We start from the raw sequence: 19078 nt of genomic DNA on the forward strand, positions 1-19078 counted from the left end.
CACCCTAAAAAAAAAGTTTTCTGCTTTTTAGCTTCATGAAACAATTTGCTACAGGGGTCAGATGGGCTCTACAGCTGTTACAAGAGAAGCAGCAGGAACAAGCAGACTCTGTCATGGGAGGACAACAGCAGCAGATACGTTAGCTTTGCTGTTCCCTGTCACCTAGGGCCAGGAGCCGCTGCTGCAGTGAGCAGTTCAGCCCTTCCCCTTGTGCAGCTGTGGGGATGAAAACTAACCAGCTCTTCTGTGCAGCAGTTGCCTGGTGCTACACTCTTGTAGCCTTGTGAACACTACAGCCAGAACAAGAGAGGCAGTGGAAATGGGACCCATCCAAGAGCAGGAACCACCTTCTTCAATGAGAGCCTGTACTTATGTCATCTTGAAGTAAGCAGGGAATTGCATTCTATCCCAGGGTGCTGATTCAGGAATGGGGCTGACTTAGGAAGCTACTCACCATCCATATTCACATCCACACCTAACACACGGAAAGACAGAGGACCTAAATCTAGGGAAACTGCTGGTCTGTGAAGTTCCTACTCATACAGCTTCCTCAAACTTGCGTGGAAGCAGCAGTTAGTAGGGCTGCACAGAACGCTGCATTGGTGAATTCATCAGAGTTGAAAATAAAGGTGCAAGGAGGAATCCTAAATGTGAATTATTTCACTGTTTGGTTCACCACGTAACCTCATGAACAGTTAACGTGCAACAGAAGGGAGACTATGGGCAGATGCAAACTCCTTCAACTGGAGGACAGATAACCAGGTGACAAAGCAGGGCCCTTGGGCTCTTATGTCTTAGAAGCTCTGAAATGTATCCAAATTAGATGCCTACTGTTTCCTAACAGTCTAAAAATCAACTCCCCAAAGGCCCAAATTTTGAATATTTTCTTGGGGAAAAAAAGAAGGTAAGATAAGCAATGACACAGCCCAATGAAATCATGACACTCAGCATCACCAAATAGACATTATTTTACATGTGACCCCTGCAAGCACAGAGGTCAGCAGAAATTTCCTGGAGAAGGTCCTTGCTTTAAGTTGTATTTATTCCACTTGTGAGTGAGAACCAAAAAAGAATCATATTCGTACTAGAAATATTTACTTGTTTCATTTAGCCTGTCCACACTTTTCCAGCTGGGTAATGCAGAGAGCTTGCGCTCCTTCTGTTTCCTGAATTGTCCTTTTTGCTGCCTCCAAAGAGCCTCAGTCACAGATGATGCAGGGTCTAGTCCTTTACTGGGCATATCTTCACTAGCCAGGGAGAATGCAGACTGAGACCTCTGTGGGAATAAAAATCAAAGAGTATAATTTAAAAATAGAAATACTTAATTATCAAACTCTTTACCATAATTAGCATGTATATTCAGTTACCCAGGGAAGTGTGGAATCTGCTAGCATCCAGAAATGGAATTTAATGTGTTCAAAAGAATTGCTTCAGCACTAGATTGCTTATTTATGTGCATTTCTGATGCTATGCAAGGAGGCAGGAAATTGTTTATACTACCATGGACCAGATGGAAAGAAATAATTAAGGTGAAGTTGTTAGTAATGTGCTTGGTGAGGACTGATATTTAACTGCTTCGACTCAAGCTAACCAGAAAGAGATCCCATTGCGGTGAGACATGATGATCTATTGTTGGCTCAACAGGCCATCTGGTGTAACAATTTGCAGAAGTTAAAAATTAAAAAAAAGCAAACAAACAGCCTGTTCCCCAGAAACAGATGTGCAACTCAACTGATTTTAATGCAGAATTCTTTTGTTTGCTAGGACATCCATGTCACACAATATGCTGAGCAGTTTTATGCAGTCTTGCTGATGAAGCCAACATAGCCTACAACTGCACATCTGTTTATTTCTAGGAGGGTCACATTTCAAGTCAAAATGAGGTAAAACACTGTTGTGATTGTTAATGAGTCCTGACTACTACTGAGGGGAAGGGGAAGGTGCTTTCCTTTGGATCTACATAAATAGATCAGACATTTTAGTTTTGACTTAGGCACTGGGGTCAGTTACAGAAGTCACATTTAAATTTGGCCAGATTTTAAAAAACTGTGAAAGCTGGTAGTGTCCTGCTGATTTCAGGAGAACTCACTCTTACATATCAAATCACATATGTAATTCTAGAAACAAGGCTACAGCAGCTCAAGTCAAGTTTTAACATCTGGCTTGACACTATTTTGCTGGAGCCTTTTTTTTTTTTTTTAAATTAATAACTTTGCTTTTGATGACACTACCTGCTTAGGCAGCTTGAATGGCAAAAGAGATCACTTTTTCAAACAACAATTAGCTTTCTTCCCATAACTTTTTACCACTCAAAACCTCTGTCTTGGCCTTCATAACAGAGTCAGTAGAAGACTCATTAAGATTCATTAAGTATGCTTTCAAGTGGCTCAGCTTCTTTACACAGGCCAAGATGGCACTCTCGAAACTTTGTACATTTTAACTGATGTTCAAATTACAAATAATTAACTGAAACTGTTAATCTCAAAAGGGCCAGTCTTTGCCTGCATCAGAGCTCTACTTTGCACTGGTGCAGATGAGGAAAAGGATAACTTGACTTTCAGCTATTTTCAAGTCCCTTCAATTCGCAGGACAGCATAAGCATTGCTGGGAGTCCTGCTGGCTTGAAAGCAACACTTACACCACTTTTCTGGCTGCACCTCCTCCCATCTGAAATGCTCCTGTGTGGGACCCGTGTACCATGCCAGAAGATTTAATTAACTGCAATTCTTCCTGTATCCTTGGCTCAGCAGTACGATTTCATAACAGATTCAGTGAAAAGAAACACAACCAAGCACCAGGATTTAGTTTGGCTTCTGAACTCTGGAGGAAAAGCCAGAATTATTGCCCTAGAATCAAATATTTTCTGTAACTGCAGTAACCGCATAACTTGGTTAGTCCTGTCCATGCAAAGACACAGGTCCTAACGTGATACATTGGAGTGTCTCCTTTCAAATTCAGTGACATGAACTACTAAAAATAAGCTCATAGTACTGTATAACTTCATTACAGGGAATCTTTCAGATGAGTCACTTTCACAAACCAGCTATATTCAAGTGTATATTTAGGCTGTTTCAAACCTCAACCTAGATCTTCAACTGATCAAGATCATCTGAATCCTCCTTAACTCCTTAACCCTGTAAAAGGGTTAATAATTTAACACAATACAGACAGGTACATAAATTGTTTTGCTATAGGAATTTGCTCATTAACTTTGATTTCATCGTGCCAGGATATATGGACAATATAAACAATTCTGCCACAAATCTGCAGCCTGAACTATGACAAGTTCTAACTGTGCTGTGGCTCACTTCTCATTGTAAAGCAAGAACTACCGAACGTCCCATTCTTACAATAAATTAGGTCCAGTTTACATCTGCCATATCCTCTGATATCTTTGTGTTAAAGTTGTTACGTACTGAAAGCAGCAAGTTGTGGCTGTCACTATTTTCACAGTACCAAGAATATCCCCTCAGAGCACATTCTTTTTCCACATATACGGCAAACACAGAGAGATAAGAGATGCTGAAGAACCCAGAAGAAGGAATATCCTGCAGTTTAATCAGTAGTATCTATTTTCCCTTATTACTTAAAGAACAGAATAATAAGGAGAAGAAAAGAAAATCAGGAAAAACTTAAGTAGTCTGTTTAACGATAACCTGGGCTCAGATAATGAAAGTAACATGTTTTTTCTTATTATGTAAAATGTGTAGGTTTGACAACTTTTCTGGTGTTTTGTTTAAATGGCAGCTTCTCGCCTGCCTACTCGCTGTTTCATAAACATCACAGTAAAAGCTGCATCGCAGTGATGGCAGTGTCTGCACTTAGCTCTCAACTAACCTGAGACCCACCAGCAGCTTAGCCCTGGCAACGCAGAACTTGGCACGGGCTATGAAACCCGCTGAAGGAGCTCAGCAATCCTGCCCTCAGACCCACGCTTCCACAGCAACACTGCTATGAGCATTGTCTGAGCAATTTAAAGGTAGCTCAGGTGTGTCTACACTATAGGGCAGATATATCTTTCAGAAGGACTAGAAACACAACAGCTTGAAGGATTTAAAAAAGAGAAGATGAGCATGATGGACAAAAAGCACTGAAAAACAAGGAAGCATAGAAAAGAAAGTAGACACAGTCCCATGTGGTATAGCAGCTTAGGATCTCAAATAAGCTTATCCAAACAACCTTATCTAAAACAAGCTGATCCTTTTAAACTGTGTGCTGAAACTTTTGGATCAGATCAGAGGGAAACTGCTCTCCACAGTTTCTGCCAACTCTTTGTGGAGAGCAGGAAATTGGTATTATGCAGGAACTGCTCCTAATTCCCAGGAAAACCCCTCCAAATGCAGCAAGGGAAAAAGCTTTTGGTGCCTCCAAAGCTTGGCTTGAGGCCATCCTCATCCTTTTTCTACACTTTATGTGAATTTTAGATAAAATCTGTCTTGGACTGCTCTGCTAGAAGTACCGCCTCTTCTCACTGAAGATGGTTCAATGTCACAGAAAGCTCAAGGGGAGAAAAGTAATGCCAAGCTAAAATAGCTTGACTGCACCCCTGCATTCAGATCCTGAAAAAGAATGAAATGATGCTACTGGAAGAGGCTGTTGAACTAGCACTCTTCACTACTACTTTTGTAGTTCTCTGTAGTTTTTGTATTTGGAGGGATTTAAATTATCAAGAAGTGACAGTGCTCTAATAAGCTCCAATTAAGAAGAGTAAATAAAAGTAGAGGATTAGGTTAATTTCTTGTTCTGAAAGTTAGTTCTATATAGGCATGGAAGGACAGAGTAGAATTGTGTTTTACTCAGACAAGTATGGGTGGAAAGAAGGTGTAAATATTCATCCCTGATAGCAGTTCAGATCACTGGTAACACCAATAATGATACAAAAAAGGAGTGTCAACAGCCAAGCCTGATGTCGGAATAGGACAGAAGCATATCCTGGCATGAGAACAAATCAGTCTACATTGGCATAAACATGGCCATTTTTTTCGGAGCACAAAAGCAAATGTTTGTCCACAAGTTTATCTCCAATCAATTACCGGCCTGCCTGATGACTCTATCTGAAAAGCAAATGACTCAAGACCTCCTTTTGTTGCTTTTCCAATTAAAAGTAAACTAGGAAGTTAGTTATTTGGTGTGAGGTTACGCAGCGAAAGCTCTAATCTTGGTCGACACATTTGCATCAACTTCAACTCAGCTGGCACCACTAACTCAACAGTCCTACAGCTATAGCATGGGCTTCAGCATGGGCTACAAACCTATGCACATGCCTCCCCATGCTGCTGACTTCACTGCCACACTTACCTGTGGCAGGCAGCAGAAGTACACATTACTGTGCTGCATTTGCGCTTCCCTTGTCACAGAGATAACAGCCCGTCTGTAGAACCACAGGGGACATTTTTCCCTTGTGGACATTTACATAGGAAGGAAAACAGTGAACATAAGGGAACAGGATTGAGAAGCCTACCTGTGGGCTGGTGCTCCATGTAGTTTCCCTGTGCATGGATGCAGGAAAGTCCTGGAGGTAAGGCCAGCTACCCTAATAGGCTCTTGGATCGGTTCACATTAGAACAAGGGATATTTACCGACCAAATGGAGGAGTCATAGCCCTGAATCTTTACCAACTGCCTATAAACTTGGACAGCAACAAGATCTCAGGGCAGAAGAACCACTCCAGTCTATTTTCCAAAAGTATCCAAATAATACAACAGCCTAAATACGATTTTCAAAAGGAGGCAGGAATGTAGGAGCTTTGGTTCTGATTTATAAAGACATGAGAGGTCAAGAAGATCCTTCCCTCCCAGCTAAAGCCACTGGCACCTTTTCTAACCAGAAGTTCTGGTTCCTCAGCAAAAAATCCCTGTCAGCCAGGTGCTATTTTAGGTGTATTTATTTGTGATTAATTACAAGGCTGCCCTGTATGTTTGCAGTCAGACACTAAGGTACTGCAACTGTTAGTTTCTGCAATAAATTAGTACATCAGCAGGTGGCATTGCAACCCAACAGGTCATTTGCTATGTTCACTGCACACACTCCTCGGAGGCATGTGCTGCATACTGGATTGCTGTGCAGTACAGCACAGTTTGCAAAATATAGTTACAGTATTGACAGGCATTTCCAAACACTTTAGTTAGATGAGTTCCCCACCAAATCCTGCCTACTGGCATCTGCTGCAAGATGTTTGTTTCAAAAAGAAATTCCAGACACATTATTATTCTCTTTTTTTTACCCCTCTTGAGGGGATTTCTGCTGCATAATTATAATGTCTGGATGGGGAGAACTCAGCCTTTGTCTTGTACTGGGCTAGCACTAAAAGGAATCATTTTTTGCATGGACAGTCCTGTTTCATTGCTGGCCTTCAAAAAAAAAAAAAGAAAAAGACAATGTGGTTTCTGAAGATTAAAGAAGGAAGGAGTGAATAAAAAGTAATCACATACAATGTCTCCTATTACTTAATAAATATAAATATTCCATCTTCTGTCTATAACAATTTACAAGTTCATGCTTTTGAACACTGAATAAATAAAAACAAGTAACCAAAAGCAAGAACAACTTTTTATAAAACATGCTTGTGAATATTGAGTCTAATGTTGATAATCTATGGATTCTTTACCTTGAATAACTCTCTGAAATGTATGCATACTGTTTAGAGACATGTCCCGGTTTCAGCTGGGATAGAGTTAATTTTCTTCCTAGTAGCTGGTATAGTGCTGTGTGTTGGATTTAGGATGTGAATAACGTTGATAACACACTGATGTTTTAGTTGTTGCTAAGTAATGTTTACACCAGTCAAGGACTTTTCAGCTTCCCATGCTCTGCCAGGTACAGAAGAAGGTGGGAGGGGGCACAGCCAGGACAGCTGACCCAAACTGGCCAGAGGGCTATTCCATACCATATGGCCTCATGCTCAGTATATAAACTGGGGGGAGTTGGCTGGGGGGCAGTGATCGCTGCTCAGAGACTGGCTGGGCATGGGTCGGCGGGTGGTGAGTGGTTCCGTCACTTGTTTTTTTGTTGTTTTGCCCTAGGTTTTGTTCCTCTCTCTCTGTTTTCCTTTTCATTACGATTTATTATTGTTGTTGTTGTTATTACTACTATTATTATTTTATTTTATTTCAATTATTAAACTGTTCTTATCTCAACCCACAAGTTTTCTTACTTTTGCTCTTCAGATTCTCTCCCCCATCCCACCGGGGGACGGATGGACGGACGACACGGCTGTGTGGTGCTTAGCTGCCGACTGAAGCTAAACCAGGACAAGAGACAATATAAGTATTTTGCTCTACATTCTTCCTCAAAAGATGAAAGAGTACGGGTAATTCCTCTTTCTTCGAAAGAGAAGCCAAAGTGGTAATTCAAAATAGATCCCAACAGCAACTGACTGAACTCTACAAAGGATATTCTGGATCATGCATGTTTTTCTCCTCACTTCCCTCCTATTTCACCCTATTTCTTCGGTCTGGTTTAACTAGTAAAACTGTAATTTATTCTGCACTTATTTAGAGTAGATCAAGGACTCTCCCAGCTTCAGGAGGGACTGAGAACCTCCGGTGCCACAAGGATAAGGCAGCTGCAGGGTCACCACGGCAGGAGCCCTTGCAGGCACTGGGACCTCAACACCGGGGCTGAGGGCAGGGAGGGCACCTCTGGACGTGGGCAGCAGAGTCCTGTGCTGTGCAAGGTCTGACCTGTGGGGCAGCTGTTAGCTTCGGCTTTGAAGATTACCTTGTTTATTCAGAGAAGCAGCCTAGAACTGACAGCACAAACACAGATGACAGATGCAACCTTAACCGTCCCCTCTCCTCACCCACAAATTTTATGGCTATGCCTGCTAGCGGTGCAGCAAAAACCCTCGCCTGCTTCTCATCTGTGCTCTATGAAAACAATGCAGGGACAGAACCAGCAGGTCCCACCCACCTGAGCAAATACAGTAGCAATCCCTAAGCATGCACAGATAACGCATCCTTTGGTAAGTAAACTCCCACACCAGGAAGGAGACAGTATGAGCTTGCGAACGGTGCCACTCTGCCACAGCCTATTTATCCCTGGAAGTGATTTTCGCTCTGCTCAAATGTATGCAGTCCAGACATTTAGCAGTGGGAGTGAAATACCAAGGGTTTCAAGCATCTGTTCCTTAGTTAATCTTGTATGTGGCAAAGTATCTGTTAACAACCCTATGGCTTCTGAAAAAGGGCAAGAACAGGCAGATGAATGGGAGATTTTCACACTCAATTGAAAGAAAACTCCCTTCTTCATGCCCTGACGTAAACCCTGGTTAGGATATCCTGGCCATCAGGGCAAACCCTTGAATAACAGACTGGGAGAAAGCAAAGATGACTGCTCCCTCTCCTGCAAAAGCCTTAGAGCTTCCAGGGTCTGCCCAAGCTGGCTTGTTGCTCACTAGTGACAACGATATAGCCCAGCTGCACTTTAGGTGGGCTTGCCATCCTTCTACTGACCTCTCAGGCAGCTGATCCTCTTAAAAGCCTTGTTCCTTTAAAAGGAGTACAAAGATAACGCTTGGTTAATCAAGAATGGGTCTGTCAGCAATATAAATTGCACAGCTGTATAATAATATGTAGAGCCACATTTGGGTGTGCATTTATTTTGGTTCAGTTTGGATTAGCTGACCTTGAGGATCCGGAGATGGGTTGCCAGGGAGAGAGGCAGGAGTTATTCCCCAACAAACCCATTGCTGCTGAGCATGCAAGTAGCTCTACACATCACCACACAGAAGTCTAATCCATAGTGTTTGAGGGACTTTCCCCACTGCCCCCCAAATAATAAGCAGGCCCCACATGTGAAAATGCTATTGCTTTGGATGCAAGGGATTTGCAAGGAATTTGTAAGCTAGTAATAAGTGATATTTAAATATTGGTTCCAGAAGATGAGGCTAAACATCCTTTTATTGTACTTATGGGGCTAACAATGTAGGAAAGTGCTAGGAGCATAAGACAGCATAGTTCAATCAATGTAATGGATTTATGTGAACAAGTCTATAGAAGTTTGTGGTAAATCAATTGTTACGTGCTTTGACAGGAATAGAGGGCAGATGTACCAATCCAGTTGTAACCTAAGCAGTGCCTTTACAGGTACCCTTGTTCATTTAGCTGTTACTATTTCTCACATGTTCCCCCATGGCCCATTCTTCTTCCCTCCTCCCGAATTTGAAATATTCTATTACATCTCTTTAAACAAAACAACAAAAAACAAACAGGGGAGATGCTTCCCAGTTGTGTAACACATTTCATTTGAAGACACTGAGAGCTCAGTTAGAATCCTATGATGAAAGTATTACTATACTATTTACAGATGAGAAAGCTGAGCAACTGCAAAGGCCAGATCACTCTTCTGGAGTAGGGCAATATGATTCTAAGTTGCTACTAGCATACCCCACTGGGAGAGTGCATGTGTATAAAGGGGTAGGGGAAGGAGGTGAACTGGCATTTTCATCTCAAGTCTAATTGCAGCCTCACACATAAATTCACTTTTTTTCAAGAGAATACTCTTTACTGAACATGATTACTCTATTTTCATTAATTTCTAGGTTGCTCAGTGCCCTGTGCAAGCTTTCATGTCCCATTCCGACTCTCGTCTACAAAGTTGCGCTCAGGAGTGCACTTGCCTATCAGAGCAAATCACTGCATCTCCTACTCAAACACCCACTTGATAGAGGAAGCCTTAAGTTTTCTGTGTTTATTTGCTTCTTGCTGTGACAATATACACCCTGTTTTCATCTAAAAATAAAGTAAGATTTGTCAGGCAGCCTATCTCTGAGCATCACAGGTTTTAAGTTAGACCTTAAACCTTTGTGATATCCAGCAGTGTATTAGTATAGCATCTTTAAAACAAAATAAAGCTAAAAGAACAACATATGATCTCTGTTCTTTGGAAAATAACATTATAGAATGACCAACCCTCTCTGTCCTCTCCCCTGCTCCCTTTCATGCCTTAAAACCTATCCTGGCTTGCTGGCAGTAAGTGTAATTCAGCTGAATTTAGCTCTACATGGGCTTGATCATACATCTAGCATCCAAAACTGTCTTCTTGGATGTTTGTCAAGTGCATGAATAGTACTACGAAACCAAGAATCAGTAATCTTCTGCTAGAGATACATCTCAAAAAAAATTCAAACTATACAAACAACTTTAAAAGGACAATGCCATCATGTTTAGCCTTGCGCTGATTATTTAGCCACCTGAAACCTTAAAAAGTGGTACTAATTGCTGAGTCAGAATTGCAAAAGCAGTTGTATCCTATCCTTCTGCTGCAGTGGAAGGAGGGAAATCAATCAGATGATTATGGACAGGGCCGTCTTGATCTGAAATGCATGAAGTGTCATATGGCCAGGTAACTCCAGATCACTTTTGCAGTGAGACTACGATGTTACACCTGTAAACTCAGCAGATGACAGCAAGATTTGCAACCGGCAAAGTACTTCTCACAATAAATATGAATTTAAAAAGACCCATTATTTTCTAAAGTACCGAGTGCTTTTCCATCTCAAAGTGTACTGTTCTTTCCCAGCCTGTTCAGAGAAGATGGTGCTGCAGTTGGCTGCTTCTGGAAGGAAAGAAGACAGTAAACAACCCATCAGGATCCAGCTGACGGGCTTCTGGATAAATGCATGCCTGCCTCATTGGAAGTAGGTCCCAGCAACACACTCTGTGCAACCTTCCGATTCCAGCTCATGTATAAAAGCTAAAAGCTCCATCTTCCCTATGACATGACATAGTTATTAATTAGATATAAATATGATGTTCCTGATACAGAGTTGTGGCAGGTAAGAACTGATGTCAGCTGGCGTCAACTTCCTACAGTGCTATGCCTCCCTCATCTCAAGCAGCTCTCCCACTGTGTTGTATGACTGCTAAACAGGATTCCTCCTCAAAAAGGTTTTCTTCAAATATTTGTTTGGGACAAACCTACAAAGGTATAGAGCACCTGCAAAACCTCCAGGGATTTCCAAAGCAGTGTTGGACCTCAGGCTTGTGGAACCTTCTCTTTAAACAAATCAAAGGAAAAAAAACCAAACCAACAACTGTCAGTACACTGTGGACCTTATAATTAGCTTAACCAGTAAATTTCTGCTTCCCCTGAGGTGCATCATAATGTGTATTTAATGATATCCTCCTCTTCCCTATATCCCTAGCTGTTTTATATACTATAAATTATGGATGAGCTTCTGTTTATATATGCAATCTTTTAGCTGTAAAATAAAGACCACTAATATAGCACTTAGAACACACCAGGACGCCTGCACTCCATCAATGTTTAAATGGGTATAACATGCCAACTGGTCGTTTGCTCTCACTGGCAGTGATGTATGGGAGGGAAATGGACTGAGAGAGCAGAGAAGCATCCGCCCATTGCTCTAAGCTCCTCCTATCCCAACATTGTACAGCCTTTGCTTATTGGTAATGAGAAACAGATGGTGCTATCCATCTCTTTTTATGAGATGGGGAAATAAAATATTCACCCTTGTATCACTATTTTTACCATGGGCAAGGGATCTCAAAGAACTCTAAGAGGAAAAAAAGGAAAAGACAATATCTATAGCTACTACCACACCATAGTTCTGCAGTTAAACAATCAATAATATATTTCAGGGAGATACCGTGTGTGTGTGTGTGTGTGTGTGTTCCTTAATATGAAGATCAATAGATTTTGCTCCAATCAAGCAGGTCTCATGCCGTTGGTCTCTTGGCACAGTGCTGTCCCCAGCTTACACAGCTCAAGTTCTCTGTGTACAGCATTTACTTCATACTACAAAGAGGCATGAACAGGGAGGTAATGCAGGACTTCCAGAGCCCACTGGAAGTTTCCTGCTGATATGGATGAGCTACACACAAATAGCTGCGATTAAAATAAAAATTGCTTGGCAGGTATAACCTCACAATTATATCTGGGACTATTACAGCTCCCCCACACAGTGTAAGCAAGTGACTTTGGTAATAAATGCAATGCAATAATAAACATGGGTTTCTAAAGACCAGTGTTACAGCATGCAACTGCCCTAAGTAACTGAATGTTACTAGCTTTATTGTGCTAGTGAAACCACATGTACTATCTGCTACACAGACGACAAATAAAAATATTTCCTTTAAGATAAGTTTCCAGTTTTAAATTATGAAATCCGAACTGCCTTAAGATTTGCTATCCTGACCTCCCTTTCCTCTTTATGTATGTCTGTCTGTTAATCATGTTTCTTCTTCCCTTTTATTTAACCTATCCTGCTTCTGCTTGCTTCAAGTACTAATTTGTTTGCCAGTTAACAAAGAAAGTCTTAAACAGAGGAAGCTCCACTTAAATAATCCTTATTGGGAAACAGGTTCATGTACATAACTCTAACCCAGTAACAGTCAACTTGGGTAGCTTTGATAGAAAAAAATGCACACTTTTTTTTTTTGCTTCCCTTGGGGTGGTTGTGGCCACAGAGTCTGTCTACAAAAACCTTGGTTACACTAGGAACATCTGCCCTAATAAATCTGTTGCAAGAGCCCCCTTGTTAGCTGTGGCATGTACTAGTAAAAAAGGGTTTTTATCGTTACAGGCAGATCTCTGCTCAAATGAAGCCAACACACACAGCTCAATGGTACGATGTGTACACAAATCAGAGTTTGGGTTTTTTTGGTCAACATAATGTCATCAGTTAGGACATACGAAAACTTCACTTATTGCAGTGGAGCCCATGAAGATTTGCTGTTACAAGCTTGGACTCAAGAGTTCCAAAATCCACCTGGGAGGGAGTAAGGAACTTTGCCTGGAAAGGGCATAGGGCCTCTCTGCCAGCTTCTGTAGAAGCTAGGTTTTGTTTAGGAAAGAAAAAAATATTGTAATTCTTTTGGCAGAAAAGGTAACTTTCTCAAATGATATACAGAGGAGAAACTGATACAGTTTAGTCCTCCAAATCTGCTGACAGATGCATGCTTACCATTCATAGCTGAATGAAAGCAAAGTTGAATGGCAAGCAAGCTCAGGAAAAATAATTTGGGTTGTTCCACCGCTGTTGATGAGAATCAAGCAGGCTGTAACTGCTCTACGTTTGCTCTGCACAAATTGCCTCGCAGTACGCTTTCCAGTAGACCTTCTGTTAGAGCTTCCATGACTTTATTTCTGTTAGCCTAATAGGCTAACATAACTGCAACTGGAGCTATGTTACCTTTCCAAGGGTGTCTAGTTATACTAAGAAAATTCTCCTCTATTCAAAACAAAGCAAAAATAAAGACATGCACACTTCAAAGGACAAAAGCAAACAATAAAACAACCCTATCAAAGCAAAAGGCAGAAACTGAATTTATGGGAGGGGTGAGAGAATCCAGAGTGGATGGCCAAATTAATTCGTGTTCCTTAATGCACTGTGGGAAGACAATTGGACCAAATGGTGACAAATGTGGTGAAAAACCCTGTAAAGAGGTAGAAAATCCTTATAAAGGACTGTACACATCTGGATCTCTAGTACTGACTGATGGCTGAGAAGTTTTGAAGCTGTTCAGTGCGTCTTTTCTCACTTTAGCGTGACATTTCTGCTACTCCAGTATTTTTCACAAAGTCTACTATTTCTCAAACCAATGAGCCTCCCTCTGGTGAAAATTTGGGACTCAAACTTGTTACTTCAGAAGAGAATTTCAAAATGTGTTGAGTTCAAGCTTAACTCTCCAAATGCGGAACAACAACAGGCTTCTGATGTAATAACTGAGGATTTAAACAGCATGTTCCACTAGGTCCTGTCCTTAAACTCCAGAAAGAAAACTCAGTTGAGTCAGACACAAAATTAACTCTCCCTCTCCTGGCTCTTATGTTCCACAAGCAAGTTGCCTAGGAGCTACAGAGCAAAGTGCTTAAACACGCTCTCCCTGACTTGTGATCGCTTCAGTTAACAGCAGCAGCTTAAAGGCATTACTCCTTCAATTTGCAAATAGGTGGGGGACGAGAATGTGAGTCTGTATCTCAGCAATTCTGGCTCCCAGTCTTATATTCTGGCATAAATCCATTTTCACTGGCAGTGTAAGCTAGCAAACTTAGCTGGGAACTAAGGCACAGCACATGCTCAATTCCGGTGGCTCTGTTCAGTGGGGGAGAGGCGGTTACTGGTGCAGTAGAAGGACACTTGGGAGCAGCAGCTTAAACCACTGTATCAAAATGCACTGGCACTCATCTGTCACTGTCCTCACTCTCCAATTGTGAAAAAGCCTATCCAAGCCTACAGCTTATTTTCACTTCTCTTCCCTTGATGCTCTTCTTAAAATGTTACTAATGCAGCTTGTCAGATTTTCTTCAGCTTTATAGCAGGAGCTAAAGGCATTGTGCCGAGAAACAAGTGAAAGAAGGAGGAAATACTCTTCAGTGTAAGACATAAATGGTGCTCTACAGTTGGGTTTACTTTTTTGTCATTGGTGGTGGCTGTTTTCTTTAAGATGGCTAAAGAGGAAAAAAAATTGCAGAAATCTAACATTGTACAAAAGAAAATATAACATTCAGCAAAAATCCAAATAAAAGCTAAGTGAGCATAAAAACTGTTTTAAGGAATAAACACTCAGGCATTGAGTCCTGTTAGCATTCAAATCAAGCAGCAAGATTGCTCATATCACAAACTTAGTCCTCCCCAACACACTCACCAACACAACACAGTGTCTGTGATGTACTTCCATGGCCCATTATGTGCTAGGAAACCAAGCAACTGAGGGACCGTTTGTCCAGACACAGGTTTAATGTGTGTTTTCTGCAAGTCTCTACATACCATTCCAGGCAGTAAGCATACTTATCTATGATTTCAGTCTTCCAGTTTTGTGCAGCAGAAAACATCAATAGTTGTGCTAAGTCACTCACCCATAACGTGTAGGACCCCCTGCGGCTCCCTGGAAAAGTCAGCATACTCTGATCTGAGACAGCAATAGATGCCAGGCCACTGCTCCTGGATGGTGGCCATTCAAAGTCAGCCTCGGCCTGCTCAGTTTTGCTTTTCTGCTTCTTTATAATCTGTAAAGTAGGGGGACAGGGCATGGGAGGGGAGGAAGAAAAGGGTGCTTGGAAAATACTGAGCCGTATGGAGAGAAACTACATTAACCCTGTCTCAAGACAAACTGCCTAGGAAGAACATTTGAGTTTCCCTCTGCTTTTGCTCCAGTTCATGCAAGGATGATTCTGACAACTTGCATGCATTTCTTCTCATCTGAAGTCATACTGCTTGCAAGCGCATAAGCATCGATACAATAAATCATAATCAATGCCTGTAGGAACATCAGAGGTGAATTAAATAAACATAGAAACCTGTTCCTACAGTAACACTTTAAACACTAGCAGCATCTAAGTGTCAAGTATTTTCTCAGACAAGAATTTTTGCAAAGAAACATAAAATACTAGATATGAGGGGAATTTCAAAGGCTCCCATGACATCTAGACACATTTCTACTGAAAAGAAAGAGGTCTTAGGTGTCTAGGCACTATTTTTGTTTTTGAAAATCTACACCGTCTTGAGAGAGAGAAGATCGTATAGACTACCTGTCTCCCTACACTGACAGATTATATCCTGCTACACTTAATTTCCACAACTTTTCTGACTCCAATTTAAAATATCTACAGAATATTATTCTATGACAGAAAAGATCTTGTTAGGCAGCTTTTGACAAAAGTGGTAGCAATTCAGGGTTGGCTGAGATAGGCTCTGGTCTATCAAAGATCCGATAAACAGAATTAATCTTCTAACATCCCTATTAAAAAAGAAGGCAGATTATTTTCCACAGAGATGTTGCTCTTCTGGCTTTTCTTGACAGCCTTATAAACAACATGTTCCTCTTCTGGTGTGTGATCCATACGTTGTTAAATGCCACATCCTATACACAGATGTGGCAATTAGCTTAGCTCACATGGAGGGAGACTAACTTAGCAGAGTGGTTACTTTACTGATCACAGGAGCTCAGCAGCACTCTGTTCATGCTCGTCTTGCCTTGCTCCAGGCTACCCAGACAAACTCAAGTGGTATTTGTTCCCACTAGCCCTCCATTTCTGTGCTGTGTCAGTGCCAACTGCGAGCTTTGCAGGGAGAAGAACGAGCTTTCCAGAAAAAGCCACCTAAATCAGACACACAGAGGGTTCTGTGATTTTTTGGGTGTCTCTCTCATAGCATCATTAACAGAATTCTATTTTAATGATCGATGTTTTCTTTGTATGTGTTGCAGATGCAGGGTTCAGTAGAGCTAGTATGGTCAAGAGCCACACTTCTTTACGTTGGAAAACTTCGTGCCTTTTGGGAAATGAAGTACAGATGTAAAATTCCATCGAGCAGGGGCCTCCTCTTCCAAGCAAGGATATCACAGACCTGAGGGAGTGGTACCTCTCAGCTCTGAGGGTGTAGGCCATCAGTTTAGGCACTGGATTAAGCCGATTTATAAATCGATCCCTGTGTCAGATGTAGCTGATTAAGCCTATGCTGTGATAGTTGAAGTTGCAACTTATCATTTACTCTACTTTCTGCACTGGTGTAATCTTTTTTGCTGTTAGCAGAGTCAAAGCTCACCACACTAAAGGATTGTGTTTTGGCTATTAAACAAGCTAGGGAAAAAATACATGCCATACCTTCTGCACGATGGTTGTGGCCAGCTCTTCTATGAGGTCCTCCTTGTGTTCCTGCAAGTAACAAGCCTCGTTCTGCTTGTCCTGCATGAAAATGGGTACCTGTAGTTGCTAAAATTGCATAAAAGCAGCCTTTCCACAGAAATGGTATAGATCATGAAATGGGTAATATGCCCTACTGGCACTGTGGGAAGAAATTACAGGTACTTACATCACATGTCACCTTCTGAAATGCAACATGCATCTTGGACACAAGTTCATAAAACCCACACCCAACTCTTTAGGTATAGCATGAGATAGTCACTAATTCTTTATGTTTTCTTTTGTATCTACTTGTTTTTGCACCACTATCCAAATTAAAAGAAGCATAACTGTTCTATTTAAATTAATACTTTTTTTTTTTTAAATGTTACCAGGCTGTCACTGTAGGTCTCTGCCTTAGAAATAGCTTCTTCCACTGCTTCCTCTGCAACACGTAAGGCCACAGCAAGGGTATCCATCATGCTATGTCCTAGGTGAAGAATAAGAAAAAACACCATGTTCTTTATATGTGTACATTTTGCATAATGAGCTCCAAAATTCAGACTCATATTCTGGACTTATATTCAAATCTTAGGTTGTTCATGACAAAGTTCATTTCCTCAATCCAGAATTATGCACAGTAAAATAAACACCTTAAGACAGAGAAATTTGTCTCAATCTCTATGTTACTTCTTAAATGTAAATATTAAATACAATAAAATACAGTATTTTTATGTTGCTCATTTTAGAACCCAGTAAAATAGTTAGGAGGAAATAACAGGTAGAAAATTTGTAAACTTCCTATGAACACCAACAGAATACAAGAAAGAGAATGAAAAAAATATATAAGCATAGGAAAGGAAATGGGAGAGAAGTAACAAAAACTGAACATTGAGAAAATCACACTAGAATAAGTGTGTATTAGCTGTAATACTGAAGCAAGATATCCCAGCCTGGTATAGAAAGGAGTTTTAGTATCTTGCTATATGTTTCAGCTAAAAGATTGTTGGATCTGTGAACAAGACTTACCAGCACTCTAGGCTATTTGTCCAGTAATTCAAAGTGTAAGGACTGTGTTTTAATCAAGTGAGTTTTTAGCAGCATACCTTCTGTCTGTCGGTAGAATGTAGAGTCACTGCCACAAATGCTTCCTTCATTTTCAAAGCTTCCTTCAAAAAAACCTCCTTCTGCTCAGAAAAGACAGTACTGTGCATTAGTATAAGAAATACCCATTATCAGCAGACGCATTATTAGATTAGAATATTCATTCAAGATACGGTGGCACCACACACAAAGAGGGATAACCGGAAAACTCCTCCTACCTTTTGTATAAACCATGACTGCAGCAGCTTTTGTACAAAACATGACTGCCTTTATATGAAAGACCTCTCATTCATTTTGGATGGAGAAAACTATTCGTACAGTAAAAGAGAGAGAGAGAGGAAGAAGCTACTAGGTATAAAACCTACATGGTAGAAGTTAAGTACAGGGAATTTGCCTTTAATATGACATTTGGGGTTGAAATAGATTCTACATTTTAAAGGGCAATGCTGTATAAATAAGCCAAAACCCAGATACATATACAAGTATTTATCTTCAAAGGGAACAAAAGGTTTACCTAACAGTCACAGGGAGAGTAGAAGAAAGTTAGCAATGACATTTAGACTCAAAGGCCTTCCTTAGAAAGGTCTCACAGAGAGTGCACATGCCACTGTGACGACTCATTGCATTGTTCATACTTCCATTCAAGGACAAATTCAGTGAGGCTATGGCTTAAGTAAAGGCAACATATCATAGTAAAGTTCTGAAGGATCTATCCCCACAGTTTTTAATTCCATTATCCCACTTCTGCCCTCACTGACACGGATTTTCTTGTCTTCATATATATTTGTTCTCAACTGTTAAGGAATCTTCTCTAGAAAAATGAATTTGATACAGAGAAAGCAAAAAGACTAATAAAGCAGAATTTAATGCATAGGTCACTTCTCCCTAGAAGCTTTTATGCCAATATTCATACGAAACACCTAAAATTTTCACTCAGCATACCATCCTATATAATTTCAGAACTTACCATCCTATGTAATTTCAGAAAAAGACAAAGTAAAGACTATAGACAAATTACATTCTCTGTACAAATTTCGAAAGAATTACCTTAGGAAAGTATCTGGTCCAATAAATCCAATGAAATTTCAAACGTTCAGCTAGCTGTGTTTTGAGTAATTTGCTAAAGGTACCAGTATGACACCAAATGCCATTTCTTCTAACCCATTTTACATCTCCAATTACTCTTCTTATGGGGTGATGCATTGTAACACCATAGTTAAGGGAGAATTGTGTCTTTTCATTTAAAAAGGTGATGCCAATACTTAACCATTTACAATACTTACTCATACTTAACCATTTACAAACATCAATACAAAGATAAGATGTGGCCAGTTTCAGATCCTTAAGCATGCAAAACTCTAAGTGAGGACAATCTAAGTTTTGGTCA

General features: G+C 40.6%; 2 protein-coding genes across 2 annotated transcripts in view; one reads left to right on the forward strand and one right to left on the reverse strand.

The window, feature by feature from the left end:
* Positions 1 to 19078, forward strand: part of TRAK1 (trafficking kinesin protein 1) — a 707654-nt gene that overhangs the window by 373443 nt on the left and 315133 nt on the right. The gene's annotated exons all lie outside the window — the stretch shown is intronic.
* MYRIP (myosin VIIA and Rab interacting protein) overlaps positions 1 to 19078 on the reverse strand; it is a 228439-nt gene that overhangs the window by 37168 nt on the left and 172193 nt on the right. Inside the window, exons 4-8 of the mRNA XM_075493387.1 lie at positions 17694 to 17774; positions 16980 to 17077; positions 16570 to 16650; positions 14824 to 14973; positions 1099 to 1276 (exon numbers count right to left, since the gene is read on the reverse strand). Of these exons, the coding sequence (XP_075349502.1) occupies positions 1099 to 1276; positions 14824 to 14973; positions 16570 to 16650; positions 16980 to 17077; positions 17694 to 17774 (588 nt within the window). The remainder of the gene's footprint in view (positions 1 to 1098; positions 1277 to 14823; positions 14974 to 16569; positions 16651 to 16979; positions 17078 to 17693; positions 17775 to 19078) is intronic.

This window comes from Mycteria americana, chromosome 2 (genome assembly GCF_035582795.1).
Source record: "Mycteria americana isolate JAX WOST 10 ecotype Jacksonville Zoo and Gardens chromosome 2, USCA_MyAme_1.0, whole genome shotgun sequence".
Classification (NCBI taxonomy): Eukaryota; Metazoa; Chordata; class Aves; order Ciconiiformes; family Ciconiidae; genus Mycteria; species Mycteria americana.